Source organism: Neopelma chrysocephalum, unplaced genomic scaffold, assembly GCF_003984885.1.
Source record: "Neopelma chrysocephalum unplaced genomic scaffold, ASM398488v2 Primary Assembly neopelma1_43, whole genome shotgun sequence".
Classification (NCBI taxonomy): Eukaryota; Metazoa; Chordata; class Aves; order Passeriformes; family Pipridae; genus Neopelma; species Neopelma chrysocephalum.
In genome coordinates, this window is record NW_020897702.1 from 5573241 (window position 1) to 5594968 (window position 21728).

Sequence of the window (21728 nt, forward strand, 5' to 3'; positions counted from 1 at the left end):
CTGGAGGCTTTGTATGAATTACTGTTCATTGGTAAGATCCTATAGATTGGTAAGATGATTTCTTATTCTTGATGTTCAGTCTGTTTTCAGTTTATTCTTTTCTTGGTATTCCTCAGCTCTGTTCAATATTTGTAGCTGAGTTTTATTTAATCCTTTCCTACAAAAAGAAATACCAAAGCCTAGTGTTCAAATTCTGGAATGCCACAGGTTTATGTTCTTTTTTTTTCTTCCCTCCCCTTGTAAATCTTTATTTTTCTCTCTCATTAAGATGCAAATGATCCAATAATCCACTGCATTCATTCCTCTTGAAATTTCAGCATAATCTACATCTTCTCATGGATATTTTGCATTTACTTCACTTACACCTCCCAGTTTGAAGTTTTCTCCCAGTGAAATTCTTGGCTTGTTCTAACAGCTCCTATTAGCATGTTTTTCTCCCTTTCCAAAGTAACACTTCTAACTGCTGTGGAACTGTATTTGTCACCCTCTCTGAGCTCCATTTCATGAACACATCTCACCTGCTTCTGGATAACTGGCTTGCACAGAAGGCAGCAGGAGCTAGGTAGTTCCCAGCCAGGTTTATTAAGTTAGGCTGTGGAATCCTAACACCATATTCTGTACAGGAAACCTCAAAAACAAATTTGGGCTCTCCTGTAGTTATTGTCTTGATGTATCTAATGTGGAATTTGTAACCTATATGTGGTGGTAGGTCCATACACTCACTGTTCTTGCACCATTTCTGGCATCAGGTGTTGCATGAGGGATTCACCTGTTGGACTGATTCTGCACCTCTTGGGCTTTTGGTTTAAACCACATGTGATGATTTGGTTATCTGTGCAATTCCTGCCTGTCAATTAATGTGAAGTTAGCTCTTATTGCTATAAAAATGTATACTGGAAAGTAGGTGTTACCATATGTTGGCTTAACTGGCCTGCAGCAGAAAGCTGCCTGGTGCTGAGTTCTGGCTATTCCTAAGTGTGCTGAGAAGGTGGCCTAGCCTGGATCAAACCTTCCACCCTATTCATGTGGTAGACAGGAAGATCATGAGAAATTAGGGGCAATGAGAAACTGATTGACACAGCGGAGTTTGAAAGGCCTTCCTAAGGCAGCTGGGAGCAACTCTATGGGAAATGTTGGGCAGGAGAGTGAAGGAGAGGATTTGTGTTCAGCAGCTTTGAGGCCTGAGTTTGGGTGCAGAACCAGCATGAGGCTGGGCAGGCTGACACCTGCACGGCTGTGTTGGGTTGTTCTCCGGAGAGTCCTGGAGGCTTCTGTTCTGCTGAAGGAATTAGAAACGGGATGTGCATGTCCACTCATGTGTGATACAGGTCCTAAGAGTGAAGATAAACTGTTTAATCTCTGAGATTAATGGAGGGATCAGAGAAGCTAGCACCAGGTACTAGGTCAACTTGGCCACCCAGCTGGTCCAGCTCTTGGGCTTTATTTTCTCATCTTTCCTAGAAACCCAGTGCAAATTAGTGCCTGGTTTCACTTTAAACTGAGATATATTAAACACTTGGGAAGTTGAGTATGACAAAACTGGGATATGTGAGAATTAAGGTTTTCTATGCACCTGAAGTCAGCTTTTTAGTGCCTCTCTTTCCCTGCAAATGTGGCCTCTCTCAGAGCACCAAGTGACTCAGGTCCACTTACTGACCTGCTAGGAAATCTTTCCTTATCTTCTATTATATGCCTTGGAGTCTTTTTTTCTCTATGCTTCTGAATTCCTGTATTTAAAGAATGTATCTTCTTCATGAGTTACTTCATGGAGGCTGATTTTTTTTGTGGTAGTTAGTTGTTCATTAGTACTTTTGTGAGAGAAATATCTGCTTTGAACTTAAAAATTTTACTTCTCATCTATCTTTTTTTTTTTTTTAAATAAGCATTTATTTCCCCATCTGGCTGTCTTGTATGCAGGTATTAATTAGAGTATAGCTTACAGAAATTATGAAGGAAAGCTAAAAATAAAGAAATATTACAGATGAGCAGCATTATATCCTTAAGCTAAAGGAAGTGTCCTGGTCAGCTCCTACTCCAGGGTGCACAGGTATCAGTACTGGCATCAGGCTGGCTACTTCTGTGGAAGAAGTGACATGTTAGTTGGTGACATTGGGAAAAGTGATTTATTTTTAGGGAAGTAAATAGCAGAATGTGGGCAGAAGTTTTTAAAATAACAGTTGATTTAAAATGAAATATTTAACTCAGTTCAATGGCAGCACTAACTCAGAACCTCTAGAAAGCCTTAATGTGAAAAATGACCCAGAGAGCTGCCTTGGACAGGGCCCTGGCAAAGATATAAAGAAATATTAGGCTGAGTTAATAGGTTTTTCCATTTTTTGCATGTATTATGCTATCAGCAACTTTCTAGCTGATATTATGGCCCTGTATGTCTCTCTAATAGTATCTTCTTTAATAATATATGACATAGAAATGGATTCCTGTGTTGCCAAATAACTGCAAACTGAGCAGAAGTGTTTTAATTTCATCCTGTTCTTTAGAGTCTTTCCAACTTCCTTTTGCTTCCTTTCCATTTTCATTATGTCTCTTTATACACCTGTAACCATTTTCATTCCTTCATCTTAGGAACAGACTATTTCCACAAAGTACTTTCCTGTGGCACTACTGAAAAGGTCACGTGAATCGTAACTAGAAAGGGAGAGAGATTTGGGATTATAGGGGCATCAGACTGGTTTTCATTCTGACTTGCAGGGTTTATTGAGCACCAAGTGTCCCAGAATAGCTCCAAAACTAATACAAGGGCATCATCCTGGTTTTGTGTTTCAATAGGTCTGTGGCATATTTGTACCATAATAGTGATGTTTGCTTTATACTGCACCGTAAACCAGAAAAGCAGGAGCAGAGAACTGAGAAAAGCAAGATATACAACATACATTTACAGTGCTGTGGCCCAAAAAGTTTGTCAGACATGCTAATATGAACTCAACAAGATAATGCAAGAAGTTAGGACTTATGCAGAAGCATCGCCAAGAGAGGTTGCACAATCTTTCTTGGCTTGACTCAGTGTCAAGGGGTCATTCTGTTCATGGTTTTAGATCTTTAGAAATACAGGGAGGGAATTAGTTACCTAGGGGGGTTGTTGTCTGATATACAACTGAATTATAAGTGTGGCCTTTTCATCTAAAAACAATAGCCAAATGGAAAATGGAACATGAAATATGATCATTTGACTGGAGTGTGCAGGATAGGTTATCAGGCTGATTTTGGCATCAAGTATCTTGTTAACCACAGACCTGGTTAAATTATGTTAATATAAATATGACAATAAGGTCAGGCTTGCATCTGGGATAAATACGGCTGAATTTGTACAGCCAAGCAGAGGTGCACAGCCTAGTTCTAGTAGTATAAGACTGTTGATTATTGTGAAAAGTGAATATATCAGTACATAAAGAAAGGAACCAGAGGCATGTGTGAGAGAGGACAGTTCTCTGCAGTTATTGACAAAACAATTAGCAACATCTGCAAATTTGGAAATATAAAAGGAAACAGTAAATTATAGCAGGTTGTGTCCTACCACTTCATGTTTTTGCCTTGATAGGAAATAACTATTCTGCTTTTAAAAGCAGATGCCGTTTCTCCATGTCAGGCTCCCACTGAAGTAACTCAGTGCAGTCATGCAGTAACTACCAAGTGACTGATCAGAGCCCAACCAACCTGGTGAGGAAACCAACTCCACCAGGCAAACTAGGAATGATGTGGGAAGGGACAGGACATCCTGCAACCAAGTGAGGAAGTGGTGGAAGAACTTGATAAGCAGAGTGTGCAGAGCAGTGTGGGCAAAAGAAACCTGTTAACAGAAAAGAGTTGAAGCAGGGTCATTCCAGGTGTGTTCACACAAATAAGGTCCTACAGGCCAGTATGGTGGAGCAGATGTTTTACTTTCTCTAGGAAATCAGCATCTCAAGTGCCTGTAGACCAGTGCAGACAGCATGGAGAACAAGCAGGGGGAATCGGATGTCTGTGTGCAGTTAGAAGGCTATGGTCCCACCAGGATCACAGAGACCTAGTGAGATAGCTCTCACAACTGGTGTGCTGCACTGGATCGATACAGGCTCTTTAGGAAGGACAGCCCAGGACAGTGATGGGGAAAAGCTGTCCTTTGTGTGTGAGAGCAGCAGAATGCATGAATTCAGTGTCGGGGTGGATGAGGAGCCAGCTGAGAACCTACAGGTCATGAAGGGTGACCAACATGGTCAATGTTGTGGTAACTGTCTGCTGTAGACCACCATATCAGGAAAAAGAGCTAGATGAGATCTTCAGACAAACAGTCCAGAAATTTTCTGGATTATCATTTCACAAATGCTAGTACTCTTGCCAGTCTCCTCATCCCATCAAAAATTTAAGGAGTATTTCTTTCAGTATACACCCCTGAAAAGAGCCACTAAGTTGATTGAGGGTTGTAGGATTTACCAGTTCCTGAAGAGGCTTTGAGACCTGACTCTCCTTTTGAATGCACTGACCATATACATCAGTGCAGTCTGCAGGATTTCAAGGGAGAGAGGAGGCAAATGGTAGAAAGCTCAGGACTGTTGTTAACCAGTCATGTACTGTTGTTATCCAGTCATGTACTGTGGTTTTAACTGTGGAGCTGAGCATACCCAGCTTTGATCAGAGCAACATTCAGAACAGACATGGCCAAACTGACAATGCAGCACTCAGAGATCGGTCTTTAAAATTAAAAATATAATTTGCTGTCCTGAGATGCTGTGCAGCTAATATGATTTCAGCCTGCACACAGAAACCATCAACAACAGGCAAGTATTGCCCAGCATCCTGCAGACTTCCCTCAGCCTGCTCATGTTTACAGCAGGAGTGGGGTTAGCCCACCTTTTGGATACACAAGGTATCTCAAAGCAAAATTTCTCCTATTTCCTTTTTTTTCCCTGGAATTATGCTGAACTTTGACTAGTCTGAACCAGACCTGGAGCAGGTTCACCAGATACCAGCTCAGTGCTCCTTGGCATTCACGCTTAGTCCAGAAGGTGTTTATCCTACCACTAAATTTATCTGTAGTGCAATGTAAATTGCCTGAAGTGCAAAAATGAAACATATACACAATAAACCAAAACCAAACACAGGTTTGGTTTTCATCCACAGGTTGAACAGCTATTATAGGATATGTGGGATCACTTTGTCCCATTATTTTAAGCAATCTTTTATAAGGACCTGACTTCAGGGATTTATAACCCACACTTGGGATTCTTGTCCTGAAGTAAAGTGAGTCAGATGTAGTATATTGCTTCTATTTCCAAGAAAAGCACTTAAATTTTATGTTGAACCTTTCCATCTCATCTTTAGTACTAAGCCTTCATCTAGGCCAGTTCCACTGTAATGTATTTCCTTTACACAGCATTGGATCTGCTGTGCTGAGCATTTGACATACCTTACAGAGCCTGTGAGCTATTTTTGCAGTTCACACACATTTGAGCTACATTAATAATGGTTCATTTTTTACCTTCAGGCATGCGTGCCCAAGAAAGCATACCGTGTTGCTATTTTAATACAGAGGTCTTGCCCTTATCTGAGTAATGCATGAATAGAGCACTTTGGCTGCTGGTACTATTCCTTTTACTGGTTTTTAAACACATTTTGCATGCATTTTCTTCCATTTGTTCCATGTTAACAGGGTACATATAAGCACTGAAAGAACAGGAGTTGCCAATATGTGTATGAGCACAGAGTTAGTGTGTAGTTAATCTGCACATGTGTAGCAGTTAACACATACAGTGATTTTAAAGGATCATATTAGTCTTTACCTAGCCCAGTAGTTTGTCTCTGCACATACACACATATACACATACAATGAATTGAATGCTATAGGAAAAAAACATGTATTCATAAGGAAAAAATATAAGCATCATAGTATAATGTTTACATCAGAATATCGCATGTCTGGATTCAGGTCCTTCTGTTGAGCTACTTTAGCATTGCATAAACACTACAGTTGGGGGCTATCTCCAGTATTATGACAGATGATGCCTTTTTCCTGTTTGGACTGTTAGAATTCCATTTTCTTATTTTGTTTTTCTTCACATTTTTTGTTCCATGTAGGATTGAAGTAAAAACCCAGGTTCAGGGTTATTTCAGCAAAAGGTCTGTAAAATTTAGCATGCCCCCCCATCCCTTTTTTTAAGGCATCTCCAAGTCCACAGACTCTAATTTTTAATTTTTTTTTCCGTTGGACATGAATCTCAAATGATGACTCTGGCCTCCCAGATGATTTCACTCGTGACTGCCCTGCACCTATGCTTGTGAGATGCCCCTGAGAGTAATGCAATTTGAGACCTCAAAAAAGAAAATACCGGGATAAGATCAATTCTCACTTTGATGGTGGTAGAATTGGGGAAGGCAGAACAATTTGAATGACCCAGTCTGTTTTGGACAGAAGCATGCTGAGGGCAAAAGCATGTCCAGAGCCCCAGCGCAGGGTTCCTCAGCAGCCCGTGGCGCATCCCTGTGCGATGCCTGGATCCGTTGAATTCACATGAAACTCCCAGCGTCCGAGAGGAAAATATGTCGCACAGCAGGAGAGGGCGCCATTTAACAAGGAGCAAGTGCTGGCTCGGCGGTGCGTACTGGAGCACAGACCTGCCTCCGAAGGGGAAGGTGACCGGCAATGGGGCACTGTGTGACGATCCTTCCTTAAGGGGAAGGAAGCACTTCAGATTCGAAAATGCTCATTGGTCGAAAGGAACGACAAAAGTCAGAGGGTCTGCAAACAGATTTTGCATGGAAATTGGTATGTTAGCCCCCGACCTACTATATAGGCACACGGCAGTGGAGTTTGGATAAAGGAGTAGGGTGGAAGGGAAAAGAGAAATTAAAGAGGCTAATTAAAAAGGGAGAGATTAATTAAAGAAAGGAAAAGAGAAAAAGAGAGGAAAAGAAAAAGAGAAATAAAAAGGGATCACTAGCCCTCACTCCACTGTTGATCCAGTTGATGGGATGCCAATCCTGGTTTCAGCACTGACCCAGCTGAGGGGATGCAAATCCTGGTTTCAGCATTGATTCTGCTGATAAATGGCAGTTCAGCTATGTCAGTCTAGCTGATGAGATGTCCAGGGTCTGGAGGCACCACCCAGGCTGGGAGGGGTACCCTTTTATAGACAGCAACCTTTTTTGGTTGGTTTCTCACTTTCTATGCTAATTAGTTATCATGTGCAGTTCGTTCATTTAGGCTTTTCTGGAAATGGGTCAGAGGGCTTCGGGGGTCTTTGATGGTCCTAATCCCACCATATAGTCCATGTCCCCTTCCTGCCAATCATTCCGGCACTTGCGCTGTACTGTGTTGTGGTTCTTTCTAACAGAAAAATGCCGCCCTATATCCATCTGGCTACCCTTCTCTGACCAAAACTTGTTCTTTCTCCTGGCATGTTAATATCAGTAGTCCTTGCTTATTACCAACAATTCTTGTCTGTTATTACTAACAGTCCTTGGTTTGCTCCACAACCACCTGGTTATCAGTGTTTGAGACATACACATTAGCCTCTTACCTTCTGGCAACTGAGAGCTCAAAAGGATCTCACTTTGGACCACTGTTTATAGGGTAATTAGGGAGTGGGCTTTAGTCATAGTAATTTTTCGTACTGGCCACAAATTGAGTCAGTAACTTTCTTTGAAGGTTTGGCAACAGAAATATTATTCCACTTGCGTTGTTATTCAGGCAAGAAAAATAAGTTTCCAAGGCTGTTCCTTAAAATACACGTGCTCATTAGAAAACACTAGTTCCTGGGAACAGACAGTGTTTCTGATAAGCTCAAGAGGGACTTAGTCCAAGTGCAGTTCGTCATGGCTGGGGCCTAATGAGCATTTCTCAGATCGCAGTGAGGCCTGAGGGGGGGGAGACGTGATTAAAGTCAGCTTCTCTGGACCTGTAGGCCCTGGGGGAGCAGCTAGCACCGTGCGCCAGGAAGCGAGGGGAGACAAGCTGCTCCTCCCGCCGAGCCCCGGCTGCTTCTAACAGGGAGGGGGGAATAAAAGGTATTTGGGACAAAACGCTTTCCCTTCGTGCTCTGCGGGGCTGGCACTGTCCTGGGACAGAGAGCAGGGCAAAAGCTCCTCGGACGTTGCGCCAGCGCCCTTTGTTTCTCGGGGCGTGGAAATACTAGCGGGACGATCAGATAAATGAATGCTATTTCTGAAACAAAATTAATTAACTCAAGTTTAAATAAACCCGAGAAAAGCCAGCTGCGAAGTGCATTGACCGGTGTTTTACTCTCGATGTTGCCGTGGGGAGGCGGCACCTCCAGGCGCGGAGCCCGTCCCGGTGCCCGGTGCCGGGAGCTCTCCGAGGTGCTGGAGCGGGTCCCGTCAGCTCCCTCCCTGGTGTCCGCCCGCGCTGGGAACACGGCGTTCCCCGGGGCAGGGGCACTGGGGCCCTGTGTTCCGCACTCCCGTCGGAGCTTTGTTTCTCAAGATGGCTCACCCGAAACCAACGCCGCTCTCTCTGCCTCCTCTGCCCTGGGGAAATGGAGATGATGACACTACCCCTCTGTAAGCTTCCTGGAGACCGGTGTCTAGGAAGCAGGTTTCCAGCCTGCAGGAATGGCTCCCAGCAAAGGAAGAAACCTCAGTTTGCGGGACATGAGTCAGACGTTTCCTGAAAAGCAGCAGGGCAGAGAGCAATGAGCCTTTTATCCTAGTCCACCGAAACACTGCAAACAAGGACAGCTGTGAGTGTTGGTCCCTAGGGTACACAAGATCATAGAACCATAGAATAGTTTTGGTTGGAAAGGACCTTAAAGGCCATCTAGTTCCACTGCCCCTGCCATGGGCAGAGACACCTTTCACTAGACCAAGTTGCTCAGAGCTCCATCCAGCCTGGCCTTGAACACCTTCAGGAATGGGGCATCCACAGCTTCTCTGGGCAACCTGTTCCAGTGCCTCACCACCTTCACAACAAAGAACGTCCTTCTAATACCTAATCTAAACCTATGCTCTTTTAGTTTGAATCCATTCCCTCTTGTCCAGTCACTCACTACACACTCTTGTAAGAAGTCCCTCTCCATCTTCCTTGTTGGGTTCCTTCAGGTCATCTGTTTTGTACACATATATGCGTGTGTGTGTATGTATATATATATATATATAAAACTCTCTGCTATACTAAATTATATTTCAGTGGGGTTTTGTCTTTTTTTTTTCTTATTATTCTGTGCTGTACATGACACTATTTTTTTCTGATATCAAAATATTTTTAATAACATGTAAGTCACAGATACACTATATACTGAACTCTATTATTTCCAATCATATGGTGGCCTGGACGTAATATCTGGTTCAAAGCATATTTTGGAATATTTACACATGCTGCAGAATATGGTTCAGTGTTAACAAGTGTGTCAGTTCTCTCAAGCTTCTTTTCAGTTTTTCTGAGCACACCTACTTGGGACCAACCTTTGCTTTTCTGCATTTGTTTACAACTGTACAAACTGAGTGCCACCAAATCAGTGTGGCAGTATTATTTGCCTGCCTTGGATTCCCTTTGCAACAATCTCATTGATTACAAAAACAAAGAATATCGGACTCACATTAGCCAGCAACCTAGCTGTGGGACAGGGAAGTGAATCAAAATAATGAAAATGCACCTTATGCATTTTGAGAACTATTTACATTCTGAAAATCAATCTTAAATGTTTCCTATGAAGACAGGCTGGGAGAGCAGGGACTGTTCATCCTGGAGAAGAGAAGGGTCTGGGGAGACCTTATAGCACCTTCCAGCACCTGAATGGAGCTGACCAGAGAGCTGGGGAGGGACTTTGTACAAGCACATGTAGTGAAAGGAGAAAGTGTAATAGCTTTAAACTGAAAAAAGGGCAGGTTTAAATTAAATATCAGGAAGAAATTGTTTACTGTGAAGGTGGTGAGGCACTGGAACCTGTTACCCAGAGAAAGTGTGGATACCCCATCCCTGGAAGTGTTCAAGGCCACACTGGATGGGGCTCTGAGCAACTTGGTCTACTGGAAGGTGTTCCTGCCCATGGCAGGAATGATCTTCAAGGTCGCCTTCAAGCTAAGCCATTTTATGATTCTATGATCTCTTCATTAAGCTTTTAATTTCTTCAATATTATTCTTCTTTGCTTAAGAATATTTTTTTTCCTTCATTACTAACTATTACTAACTTGTCTCAGTATAAGCTGGAGGAATGTCTGAACTACAGTTGACTGTACTGTACGTCCTTTCTGTGCAAAGCATTTATAAGGGTTGTTCTATACACAGTTTTCCGATGAATTCTTTCTGTTGATACCATTATCATGGAATAAAAATTAATTGTTCCAATTTAGCTTACTGTATTTTGACTGTGTCTTTATAACCATACAAACTTGGAGTATTCTGGTAAAGTAATAACACTGATGTATTTTTCCTGAACTAACTTGCAGATATGAAGAAGTTGTCATAATAAGTTCTTAGTCCTGAGTATACCAGAAAAAACGCATTATTTTTCTTTATTTAGTTTCTCTGTTTTTGCTAGGGTTAATAAAGAAGGGGGGTGGTATTTTTACATTTTTCAGTATTTTTCAGGCAAATCACAGATCATTTCCTGCTACAAAATTAGTATAAATTTCAGTTTTCAGCATATCAATGTGATTATTCTATTCACTGTAATTTTATTTATGTGTCATTATTCAAAAGTCATCAGGGAAACCTTGGTGTGCCTGATGCTGATTATTTTCCATTGGATGGAAAATTTCCACTGGAAATAAGAAGAAAGAACTGTATAGCTTTGAATGAGCTTTGATCAGCACTTGAAAAATGAAGATGCCCACATTTCCAAATCTTTGATCTTTTTTCCCCCATTGCATTGACAGGGAATGGTTTACACTTCCTTCATCCTGCCACACCTCTACCACGCACCCCTTGAATGTGCAATTCATCATATTTTTTTCCATCTTCAGGTTAAATCTGTGGGTTATGGGTAACTAGGAAGAATGTATTGTTAAGCCAAGCCCCTTCTGCTCTATAAGATATAGGAGACTCTGGCTCCTTTAAGAGATTACAGATAAATCATGCATGCATTGACACATGTTCACATATTAATGGTCATGTCCTGTATTGGTCTTAGAGATCAGCATCTCTGCGAAGAAGATCCATAAATTATTTTACTTATTTTCTTAAGCTGAGTGATGCCAAGCACACTTTCTCTATCAATCTAGAAACAGCAAGTCCTGCCTTTTGCCTTTTTTTTTTTAACCTTTTCAAAAATTTCATGATGAGTGACAAGTACCTCCCATGTATCTCAGCATATTATCTGCATCATGCTCGTTTTGATCCTATGCATGTAAGCAAGGGCAAAGTACCACAGCATGAAGATTTAAGACCAAGAGAATTTATTATGTTGGTTTGTTTTGTTTTTTAACACAAGCAGAATTAGACAAGCAGAACTTGCATGCGATTACTCTCATCCTGTAGCCTAACACCGCCATTGCTGGAAGGAGGTCACAGGCTTATGACTAATATAATGATATATAACATAATAACATAAGGTGTAGAGGAATACAGGCCTGGTATGACAGCAGGGTCCCCTGAGAGTAGGCTCACAGGACACTGTAGAGGAGGTATAGGATGACAGAAAAGGGGGACAGCCTTGGCACTGGAGAACTTGGGGCTATAAAGAGCCCTCCAGTAGTCAGCTAAAGCAGCGCAGACTTGAGAACTGGACAAAGACAGTTTAGGGATTACACAAAGAACAAGTATGTAACATACATAAATGGCATCACATATAATACAATTGGATTAAAGTGGAGCTGTAGACAAATGAAGAAAGAGTAAGGTGTAAAGGGATTTAAAAACTCACATAAAATAGCCCCATATTAGTTCTTTGCTTTTCTCAGCAAAGAACTTATTTTGGAACACACAGATGACCAGCCACAGCCCCAACACCCACTGCTTGACAAAAGCTGGCAGTGTCAACTCTAGAGGGGCAGTGGGAGGGTAAGCACAACACCAAAAAAAGGACAGACAGGAAGAGTGTGTCTACAAAAAATGAACTGCATTATTATTCCTAATTTTTTCTTTTGGTTAAGTAGTAGTAGCATTTTTTAATTTCTTTCTTTTTTCTTTTCTGTATTAATTAGCTTTCACCTAATAGTTCATTGATTAGACTGAGAATGGTGTGCTCCCTTTTTTTTCCCCCCAGAACCAAACTCTTTGCATAACATTAGTAATTGTAGCAGAGAATGCATCTTTTGGAAATTTGAGCTTAACAATCTCTCCAAGGTCCCAGACGGTATCTGGCACAGTCAGAAATAGCATAAAGATATCCTGCCTCCCAGCCTGGCACATTAACTACAGGACCATTCTTCCTGCCTTTGCTTTATTTATTACATTGAAATAATTATTATGCATACTGAGCTCTTTGAAAGTACATTGCTATAAATACTAGAAAAGTCATCACATTGTAATTTGAAAAATACCAACTCCTTTTTTTTTTGGTACATCATTCAAAACATGGATCCATTATGACAGACCCCAGGGAATAATACTGCCCTGACTCATGGTCCATTAATACACAATTTAGTGCACATTGGTGCTATGACAAAGACAGGCATCGCATAACACAATGACAAAGGTGAGTCCTGCACAGCAGAACAATTGGTTTCTTTTCTCAAAGCTCAGGGCTCACCTGCAGCTTGTCAGTTGTTACTAATGAACGTGAGCTTTCAGAAACACAAACAACATGAGTTCACCTCAGGACTGTACACTTAGTTTTCCTGCGGGCCCCACTCTTAAGCCTGCTGAGCAGGACCCAGGTTCTTTCTCAGGGACCAAGATTATCCTGCACGCTTGGTTTCCTTAGACACTTTTGCAGTCCACCTTCTCCCCCCAGCTTCCTGTTAGACTGCAGTGTACGATTATATCAACTTGTGACTTGAGACAGACATTGCAGGCAAGCCCTCTGAGACTTTCAGTCTATGCAGGGGCAAAGATGTGATTTCTTTCTTCCATGCCATTATGCTTTACAGAAATGCCTGCTCATTAATGTTCAGGGAGCTTCCTTCTGCAGGGACACATCTCAGGCTTGTCGAGGTAAGGGTGGGTTGGGTAATTAAATCTCTTCGAAGTGCTCAAGTAGTTAAGTTTACGAGTGAGTAGCCTGTGTAAATGCAAGGCAGATGATGTGCTATCTGGAACACTCTTTGAGGACATTGAGTGTGCAGAGGTGAAAGCAAGTCCAGTACACGTGAAGGAATGAGTGCACTTAGCTGCTATGGGCTCACAGGCTGACAGGGCTGACAGCTTACAGTTGACAATACTTTTAGTGTCCTGTAAACACAGTTCACCTCACAGCTAATTTCTGATTAAAAAAGTAAACAGGAAACCAGGAGTTGCCATTCTTTTTTGGTCCTTTTTTTGGAGCACTTTCTTTGACTTTGATCTGGCAGCTCGAACCCAAAGTGAACTTCACTTTAATTTGTCTACTAGCTAAGAACATATGCGAACTGATATTCTGTTATCAATTCCTACTGGGGAAAGACACTGACTGCAACAGAAAATAATTTGTGGAGAGGAGAAAGAGTAAGCTGATGGAGAAAATGATGTTCATGACAATAACCAGCTCCATGTCATGGACTTAAAATGGGAAAGGCATGCAGGAACGCCAGCATTCAGCATTGCCCTTACTGGATGATTTCATTCACACAAGCTCTTGTGCCAGCCTTCTCCCAGAGTGATAAAATCCACAAGTAATAGTTTCTCATAGGCAAGAAATGTCTGTCTGCAGCAGTCCAGTCCCAAAGCAAACATCTGCAGGTGGGCTATGATGCACTCAGAGCCGTTAGTATAAAATGCCAAATTTCTAGACTACTTTGTATTTACGAAACACAAAGTGATTTGACAACCAAAATTCTATTTGCAACATTTTGTGAAGTTGTAGCTGGAAAGTATCAGTTTCCATATTATATGTGAGGACATCAAAGTACAGCGAGATTCAGCAGTTTAGCATTACTTATGACCTTTGAAATACCACCCACATTCCCTATTGTGTGTGATAGCCAACTCTGTATGGTAGAGTGATTTAGATACAGATTCAGGGCCGTTTTTCACAGACCTTCAAGGTACCGAGGACCATTTCTTATGCAGTAGGCCTTCCCAAAATTCAGTATATCCTCATCTCATGGGAGCTTCTGCCTCATTTAAACTATGCTACTTTGAAGCTCACTTGGTAGAGAAGGTAACCCATTAAGACGTGGCAATCGCTGCTAGCTATGCCTGGTTAAGACCAACGAATGTAAAGATTGAGAGGCAACTTTTTAGTTAATTTTTTTCCCTATTCACTTACATTTCCTCTTTGTCTGTCCTTGTCAGGTAAATTCTCATGGTTGCAAATGTTTTGCACAGAAAGCTGATGCGCTGTAAGAGTTAAGTGCTGTATTGATTAATATTTCCTCTATTTCTTTTTTTATCTTTGATTTACCAGACATTTTGAGGAGGAACGATATCTTTTGTGATGAGGCTGGCAGCATGCCACAGTGATGAAAGATGCCCTTGTAACTGGAACAAAGAATCCTGCCTAAGGATCCTGATCCCAGCGGGGGCTTTGCTGGGATTCTTTATGCGCCTAAAACGTCTAGTAAAATCCTAGTTCCAGACAGACACCTCAAAAGAACCCACGAAACCCAGGCCCTGACTTTATCGTGCCGTATGCAATGGCTCACATTAGGCGCACGGAGGCTCCCCGGGAGGGCACCCCCGGCCTGGCGGGGAGCGGGGCCCGGCCCGGGCTCGGCGCCTCGCCCGCCCCCGCAGCCCGGGCGCGGCGGTGCCGGCGGCCGCAGCGCGGCGTCTGCGTGCGGAGGGGCCCATGGCCAGCCCGCCCCGGCCGGCCACACCATGCCGAACAGGGCCGGCCTGGACACCGCGCTGAAGATGTCCCTGCGGCGGAAGTCCTCCAAGATCCACTCCTCGGCCGGTGAGGAAAGAGCGAGGCGAGGCGGGCGGGAGCGGCGCGGGGAGGAGGCGCCGCGGCGGAGGAAGGAAGGCGCGGTGAGGGAAGGAAGGCAGCCGGCGCCTCCATGGCGCGGCCGCCCGGCCCCGCCGCCGCCCCCTCGCCGGGGCCTTTGGGAATCCCGCAGTGCCGCCCCCGCCCTCGGGGTCTCCGGTCGGGATGGAGGTGCTCGCAGGCCAGCGCTGCCCGCCCGCCGCCCCCGCCACAAGGGCACCGCGCACCCGGCCCCCGCCTCCAGACCCCGGCCCGGCACTGCACCCCGCGGGGCCACCCTAGCCACTGCACCACCTTCCGTCGGCCCGTCCGTCCGTCCATCCATCCATCCATCCCATCGGGACCCCCCAGGGCCCTCCCGGCACCCACACTCCACGCGGGAACAGTCCGGAGGGGACAATGTGTCCCCCTTCTTTCTCTTGGTTCTGATGGTTTTTGACAGGGAAATTTCTGGGTAGGCATCTGCTCAGAGGGCAGTACGGCTGGTGGAGGGGGGCGGGGGTGCCACACACCCCACCAGACTGGTCAGGGACCTCTGTCCTGTGTTCTGGAGTGGGGAGAGCATCAGGCACTGCAGTGAGCCTGCAGAGAGGTAAATGATAAGGTTTCTTAAGAGGTTCATGTAGGAAAATGTTTTTCAATTAGCTCATAAGAAAATACACAGAAATGGAATACTTTGAAGGTAGAATTCTGGTCCCAAAGGACTTTGACTTACTTCTGTAGGACTAAAGTGCATTCAGAATTTAGTTGTGGTATGTTGTACTTAGGGATAGATGAAGCATTGGTGACATTGTCAGTGACTTACAGACGCTACTTTGTGTGCAATATATTTAGGTGCTTAGTACAATCTCTGTGGTGAGTAAGGGTGCAGTATAATGCTGCTTTAGCACTTTTTGTTTCAATAAGGAATGTGCTTTTGAAGCACATTTCCTGATCAGCTCTACTTTGGATGAAATCTCAGAGCACCTTGGAGAGCATTTGCTGGATGGCTTTTGGATGGCGCTATACTTGAAGATGTCCTCCAGCCACTTGTGGCTGTTCAGCTCATGGAACCAGGCTAGTGCTAACTTGAAGGAGAAGCCACCTTTCCTTTGGCTCCTCTGCACAGCCTGGTCACTCCAGTAATATTTCCCTGTTTGGCCTCACTGCTTGGTAATAAGGACAGAACTTCAAGGACTTCTGCATAGCTGCTGAAGTAAGTGAGATGCTAAGCAAAGAGGTGTGTAATGACAGCTCATAGGAAATGGTAAGGTTTCAGAGTAGGATTTAGCACATTACCAGCTTTACTTATCTTCAGCCTAAGCCATTCAGATGAAACAGTTGCAGTTAAGCAGATTCCACTTTCCAGTGTTTGGGGTTGTGTCCACTTCTGCAGTCCAATCTGAAACCCTGTCCTCTTACAGGGAGGCTCCTTTTCCAGAGCTGGAATTTGGCAGATCTGTTTGTGACCTAAAATTTGGAATCCAAACCGAGGTTCCCTTCAGATATTGGATGCTTGGCACTTGGAGAATGTTTAGCTTGAATGTGGGATACATAAGGAATTTAAGGTTTAACTTTTGTAAATCACAGACTCAGACTCACAGAATGGATCAGTTTGGAAGGGACCATAGTTGGTCATCTCATCCAACCTCCCTGCTCAAGGAGGGCCATCCTAGAGCACATGGCACAGGATTGTGTCCAGATGGTTCCTAAATATCTTCAATGAGGGAGACTCCACAATCTCTCTGGGCAATTTGTTCCAGAGCTTGGTCACCTGCAATCCACCATTGTACTTGTGGATCTAGGTGGTTAAGTTGTGCCTCAGTTATGCTCTGGGTGCTTGAGGCACCCAGATCTTCTAGCTGGGATTTATCTATACAGAGCTTCCGACTTTTACATGTTCTCTTCATTTCACATAAGTACAATCCAACTTAGATCATACTTTGAAGAAAGATGGGGTTGCTGTTTAGCATTATGATCACTGCTTCCTAGGTCTTGAACAATGTATTTCCTATGTAGAGTATTTTTAAGAATGACAAGAGTAATATTTAGTATAGGTATATATAACACCTAAAAAATTACATAACAGAGGCTTGTTTGACTTACTACATAGAATTATTAAAGGATATGATTGTAGTTGGTTTAGGACACTGAGCAAACTGATGGCTTAGAGCAACAGAGCCAATCTCTCTGCCCCCCAGAGAGAAAGTCCTGCCTTCCCCATTCCTGTGTATTCTCATTGCCTTGCTTGTGTCAACATTAGAAATCAGATGGTTACATGGTCACCTGGATCAGTGCTGATGTGGCTCACTGTCAGCCTGTATAGTCTGAATGCCAGCAGGGAACAGAAAGGCAGGAACTCTGTTTTGCTACAGCATGCTGTGGCTTGGTGTGCAGACCTGCTGTCTGTGTGGGCCAAACAAGGTTCAAGTGAGGGGCTTTGGGCTGTGTGAACCCAACTGTAAAAGCATACATTTGGAGACTGAGCCACTGAAAAAGCAGTACAGATGTAGTTGTGTGGTGGCATTGCAAAGACCTTTCTGAGCTGAATGGTGTGGAGGGGGAACTGGTCACCCTTTTGTGATCCTTAGTCAGGATCAGGTAACGCTATCTCTATCCACCGGGATTTTCTTGGCACCTATGTATCAGAATGTTCTACCTTCTTTCCTTTTTAGAACAGAAGATCTTCCCTGCTTTAAAGACTTGTAGTTTGTTAGCTAGTTCTGTTTACTTTTGAGGGAGTTGTGGTAATCTTAAAGTATTAGGTTTTAGTTTGGGTCACTGAGATTTATTTTCATACGATTTAAAGTATTTTAGTAGCTTATAGATATTCTTCTTCAGTCAAGAAGAACGCTACCTCTGTGTCTAATGATGTCTTTTCATCTCAGATTTTCTACACTGATACAGTATAAAATGTAACCGGTATATTTGGTAAAGTTTTAAACTTAACACTGGTATGAAGCACTTTCCAGAAAAGCAGATCATGTGAAACGGTGAATTTAGAAATGGAAAGTCACCTCCTACCACTCAAATGATCAGTCCTGTTCTTTTTTATGCATTTGCTCATTAATCGATTTTTTTTTCTTTGTACAGGTAAACTTTTTATTGCCGTAATGTTGTACCAGCTGAGCTAAATTGATTAGATTTAAATTATTCTCAAAGAAGTCTCCAGCTCCTTACTGTTGGAACCACAGACATCAAAGACTAACTTTTTCTTCTCCTTCCTGCCTCCTTAAAATCACTAAAAATAAGCAACTGTCAATAAGACATTGGATGAATATACAATGGCATTTTTATTTTTAGGGAAAAAAATCGAATTCCAACTTTATAATGGATTAAAGGTACAAATGATCTTGATGTTATTTACTGTGGTCTTTTTCAACTGCTCAGTGATACATGTCAGCAAGAAGAAATATTTTCAGTGTAAAGGCAGCAACAGAATCTTCTCTCGGTTTATGAGGATCTGAAATATAAACATCATTACATGATATGAAACAATGCTCCTTTTGTACGTTTGCCTTCTACATTTCCTGTGAAATACTTGCTTATGGTTTATGCTGTCATTTTGGTCTCAAGAACAGTGACTATCTCTTAGAATCACTTCTTTCTAGAGGATCCATCTCTTTCTTTTGTCAGAAGAATGTCTGTGAAAGAACTTCTTTGGGCTATTTTTGTTCTATGATGTCATTACCATGGTTGCTACTGTTGGGAAGTGTCATACAGAGCAGTTATAACATCACACAGGCCATGTATTTTGCTCAAAGCTTCTATCTTTGAGAAAAAAGGATTAAGCATTGGAACAGGCTCCTCAGAGAAGTGGTTGGGTCGCCATCCCTGGAAGTGTTCAAAAAACAAGTAGACGTGGCACTTTGTGATATAGTTTAGTGGGCTTGGTGGTATTCGGTCAAAGGTTGGACTTGAAGATCTTAGAGGTCTTTTCCAACTTTAATGATTCTATGATTATTTGATTCTATCTGCAGCCATTTACAGCCATTACAAGTTAGACATAATTCCTATAGATATATGTAAAATGCACAGGAGCTATAGGTGAAATAATTAATCAGCTTTGCATTAATTACGTACGCCTGTTGATGCTTCAAATAAGGTGCAATTTGGTATTGTGGAGGACAGGTTCAGATGGTGTAAGAAACACAGGGAAGGCTAGAAGCTTTCACCTTGAAGCTCATTCGAGTCATGTCTACTCACGAGATATCTACATCCTATTTTGCCGGAGGATCAGCAGTTGTCCTGACTGCATTTTTAAACAAACAATCCCTATGGAGGGGGTCAGCAAAGTGCTGAGCTAAAAAATCCCTAAAATACTAGCATTTAAATTTTTTAACTAAGAACAAAAGCCCTATTCTGCATGAGAAATGTACCTGGTAAGAGTAGTGACAGTAGACCTGAACAGAGGGGTGTACTTCCTCAGCAAATCCTTTAACTGATCATGAACATTATCAAGAGTTATTGAAACATTTAGCAAGACAATTGCAACCATAGCACTGGCACACAGAAATTCTACCCTGAGAATGTGATGAGAAACTTTTCCAGGTGAAGACTAAACTTCTACTTGTTTCATGTCAGAAGTTACTGCTAAATAGACTACTTTAGTACGTTTGTTTATGCACACTTGAACTGCGTGGTGGTAATTTTGTGTAAGTGTTACGGAGCTCCTGTTTCTTTTCATCCATGTTTAACTGGCATGTAACATAGTATAATGTGCAGCTCACTCAATCACATCAAAGGCCCAGTCCTATTTACATAAACACCAGTGACAATTATGCCTTTTGACAAAGAGCTCACAATAAACCCCATGTTTTACGTTACTACGTTTCTATAGTAGCACAAAGGGGAGTCTTCTCAATCGGTGTGAGATCTTGCTCAGCTGTAAAGTGAGGTGGTGACAGTGACAGGACTAACTGGAGGCCAACTTCAAGTTCTGCTGTCTTGGGTAGCTCACTTAAAGCTTGTTTGGCTGTGATGAGAGTCAATTTGCATTAGTATAGGAGGGAATTTAAAATACCTCTGCTTACGACACTGAATTAGAAAAAGATGATGTGTGCACAGTTACTGTGGAGCAGCTTCATAAATAAACAAGGTCCTAAGTAGTGTGCCAAAAGAAACTTTTTTTTGCCTTATTGTGATGGGGGAGGTGAAATAATGGATAAATCCATTAAAGATCAAACCACTCAGATGATAAGGAATACAGTTATTCAGGAGTTAGTTGGGAAGATAAGAGATTTAACTAAGATTAAATTAAGTTCCTAAGATTAAATTAAATTAATGTATTTAATAAAAATAAAAAATCCCACTCCACTGTACAGTCAATATATGAACTCTCTTATGTTATGCTATTTGACTATTCATAAATCCATTGCAGACAGACATATGTACTTTCTATATGTACTGTCTATATGTAGGAACTATTTTATTCCTTCTCTGCTCCACTCTCTCTCCATAGGACTTTTGTTTCATATTTTAGTTGCCTACCAGTATCTGCTTTTAGTCTACTTCCCTGTGCTAAGTCACTGTTCTCATTTTCTGAGTAGACCTAAAAGCACTGTCCTGCTAGTGTGATTTGGCAGGAATGCTGTTGTAATTCCATGTAGGATTAAAATATCTAACAGTAAAATGATTGCAAGGAAAACTGCTTGTCTATTCAGGGTCCTAGAATATCGTCAAGATGATGAAATTGCTGGGTATACTTCCTGAATGAAACTTACTGGGTATAGAAAGAATTGTCGTTTGGTGTATTGCATTTTCATTGCCACAAGGTTTGGATACAATCTTGATCTCTGCCAACTCTGTTGGCGTATTTTTACGTGGAAATCTATGGCTTCAGAAATGATGTTACTCTCAAGCATTCCTTTTTTTTTTTTTTTTTAAATAATTAACCCTTCTTCCCTCCTCAAGAAGTTCCAAGCTGATAGCTCCCATTGACTCTACATGGCATTTTGGATGATCATCTGAAAACTGATGTCAGCATCTCAAGCTGATCACTCCTTAATTTGTTAGTAATGCAGAAGGCATTTATATTGTAGTGAAGCCCTGCTATAAACAACCATGTCATCCATTTCTGCTCTTCTGGGAGGTTATCAAGTGATACTCTGTAGACTTGCTACATGGTGGTACTCTGAGCTGGTTCATTTCCCTTTGACCATTCTTCTTTGAGCTTTCAAGTATACCCTTTAAATAATCTTTGAGTCTCAGAGAGCCGAGTTGCTACTTGTGGAGCATATTCTAAGCACCCATGTTAGCTTTATTACTATGATAGATAAGTGTTTCTTATTTATTTTCTTGTACCATATTGCATTGTGGCACATTTTAATTAGTCTGTAATAGCACAAATATCAGAATATCTGTTACAGACAGTGTCTATAGAGCCTGATTGCCAACATGTTGTTTTAAGGGATAGTTAATCACAAAGTCAGTCTTGGACGTAGCTGGAAGAGCAGAACAATATATTAGACTTTGAAAAGGCAGATGAGTATCTCTGCAGCAACAGCTTTCTGCTTCTGGGACATCCCTTATGTGTGGCAGGCCTTTTTACTGACACAAATATTTTCCTTTCAGTCTCTTATCTTTTCTAGCTCAGCCTTTTGGAGCAGTTGCAGGTAGGTAAGACATGACATCTGAGAGCTTTAGATAACTCTAAAGCTTAAAGGTACACTCAAAGGTTAACTAAGGAAAAATCACTGACATGGTTGATGATTGAGGAAAAAAAGTTAAATTTTATAAAATTTGTTTGGTTTTTTTTAGCACAAAATAAAAAAAAAGAATTATCAATATTGAAAA

The 21728-nt window shown here is 42.1% G+C and overlaps 1 protein-coding gene across 3 annotated transcripts in view; it reads left to right on the forward strand.

Annotated features, from left to right (window-relative positions):
• Window positions 1–14817: 14817 nt before the first annotated feature.
• Window positions 14818–21728, forward strand: part of ATP8A2 (ATPase phospholipid transporting 8A2) — a 329286-nt gene continuing 322375 nt past the window's right edge. For 2 of the 3 annotated variants that reach the window (XM_027677856.1, XM_027677860.1), the window contains exon 1: window positions 14818–14924. In XM_027677856.1, the coding sequence (XP_027533657.1) occupies window positions 14846–14924 (79 nt within the window). In that variant the 5' untranslated portion in view covers window positions 14818–14845. The remainder of the gene's footprint in view (window positions 14925–21728) is intronic. The other variant, XM_027677858.1, reaches the window with a different exon arrangement.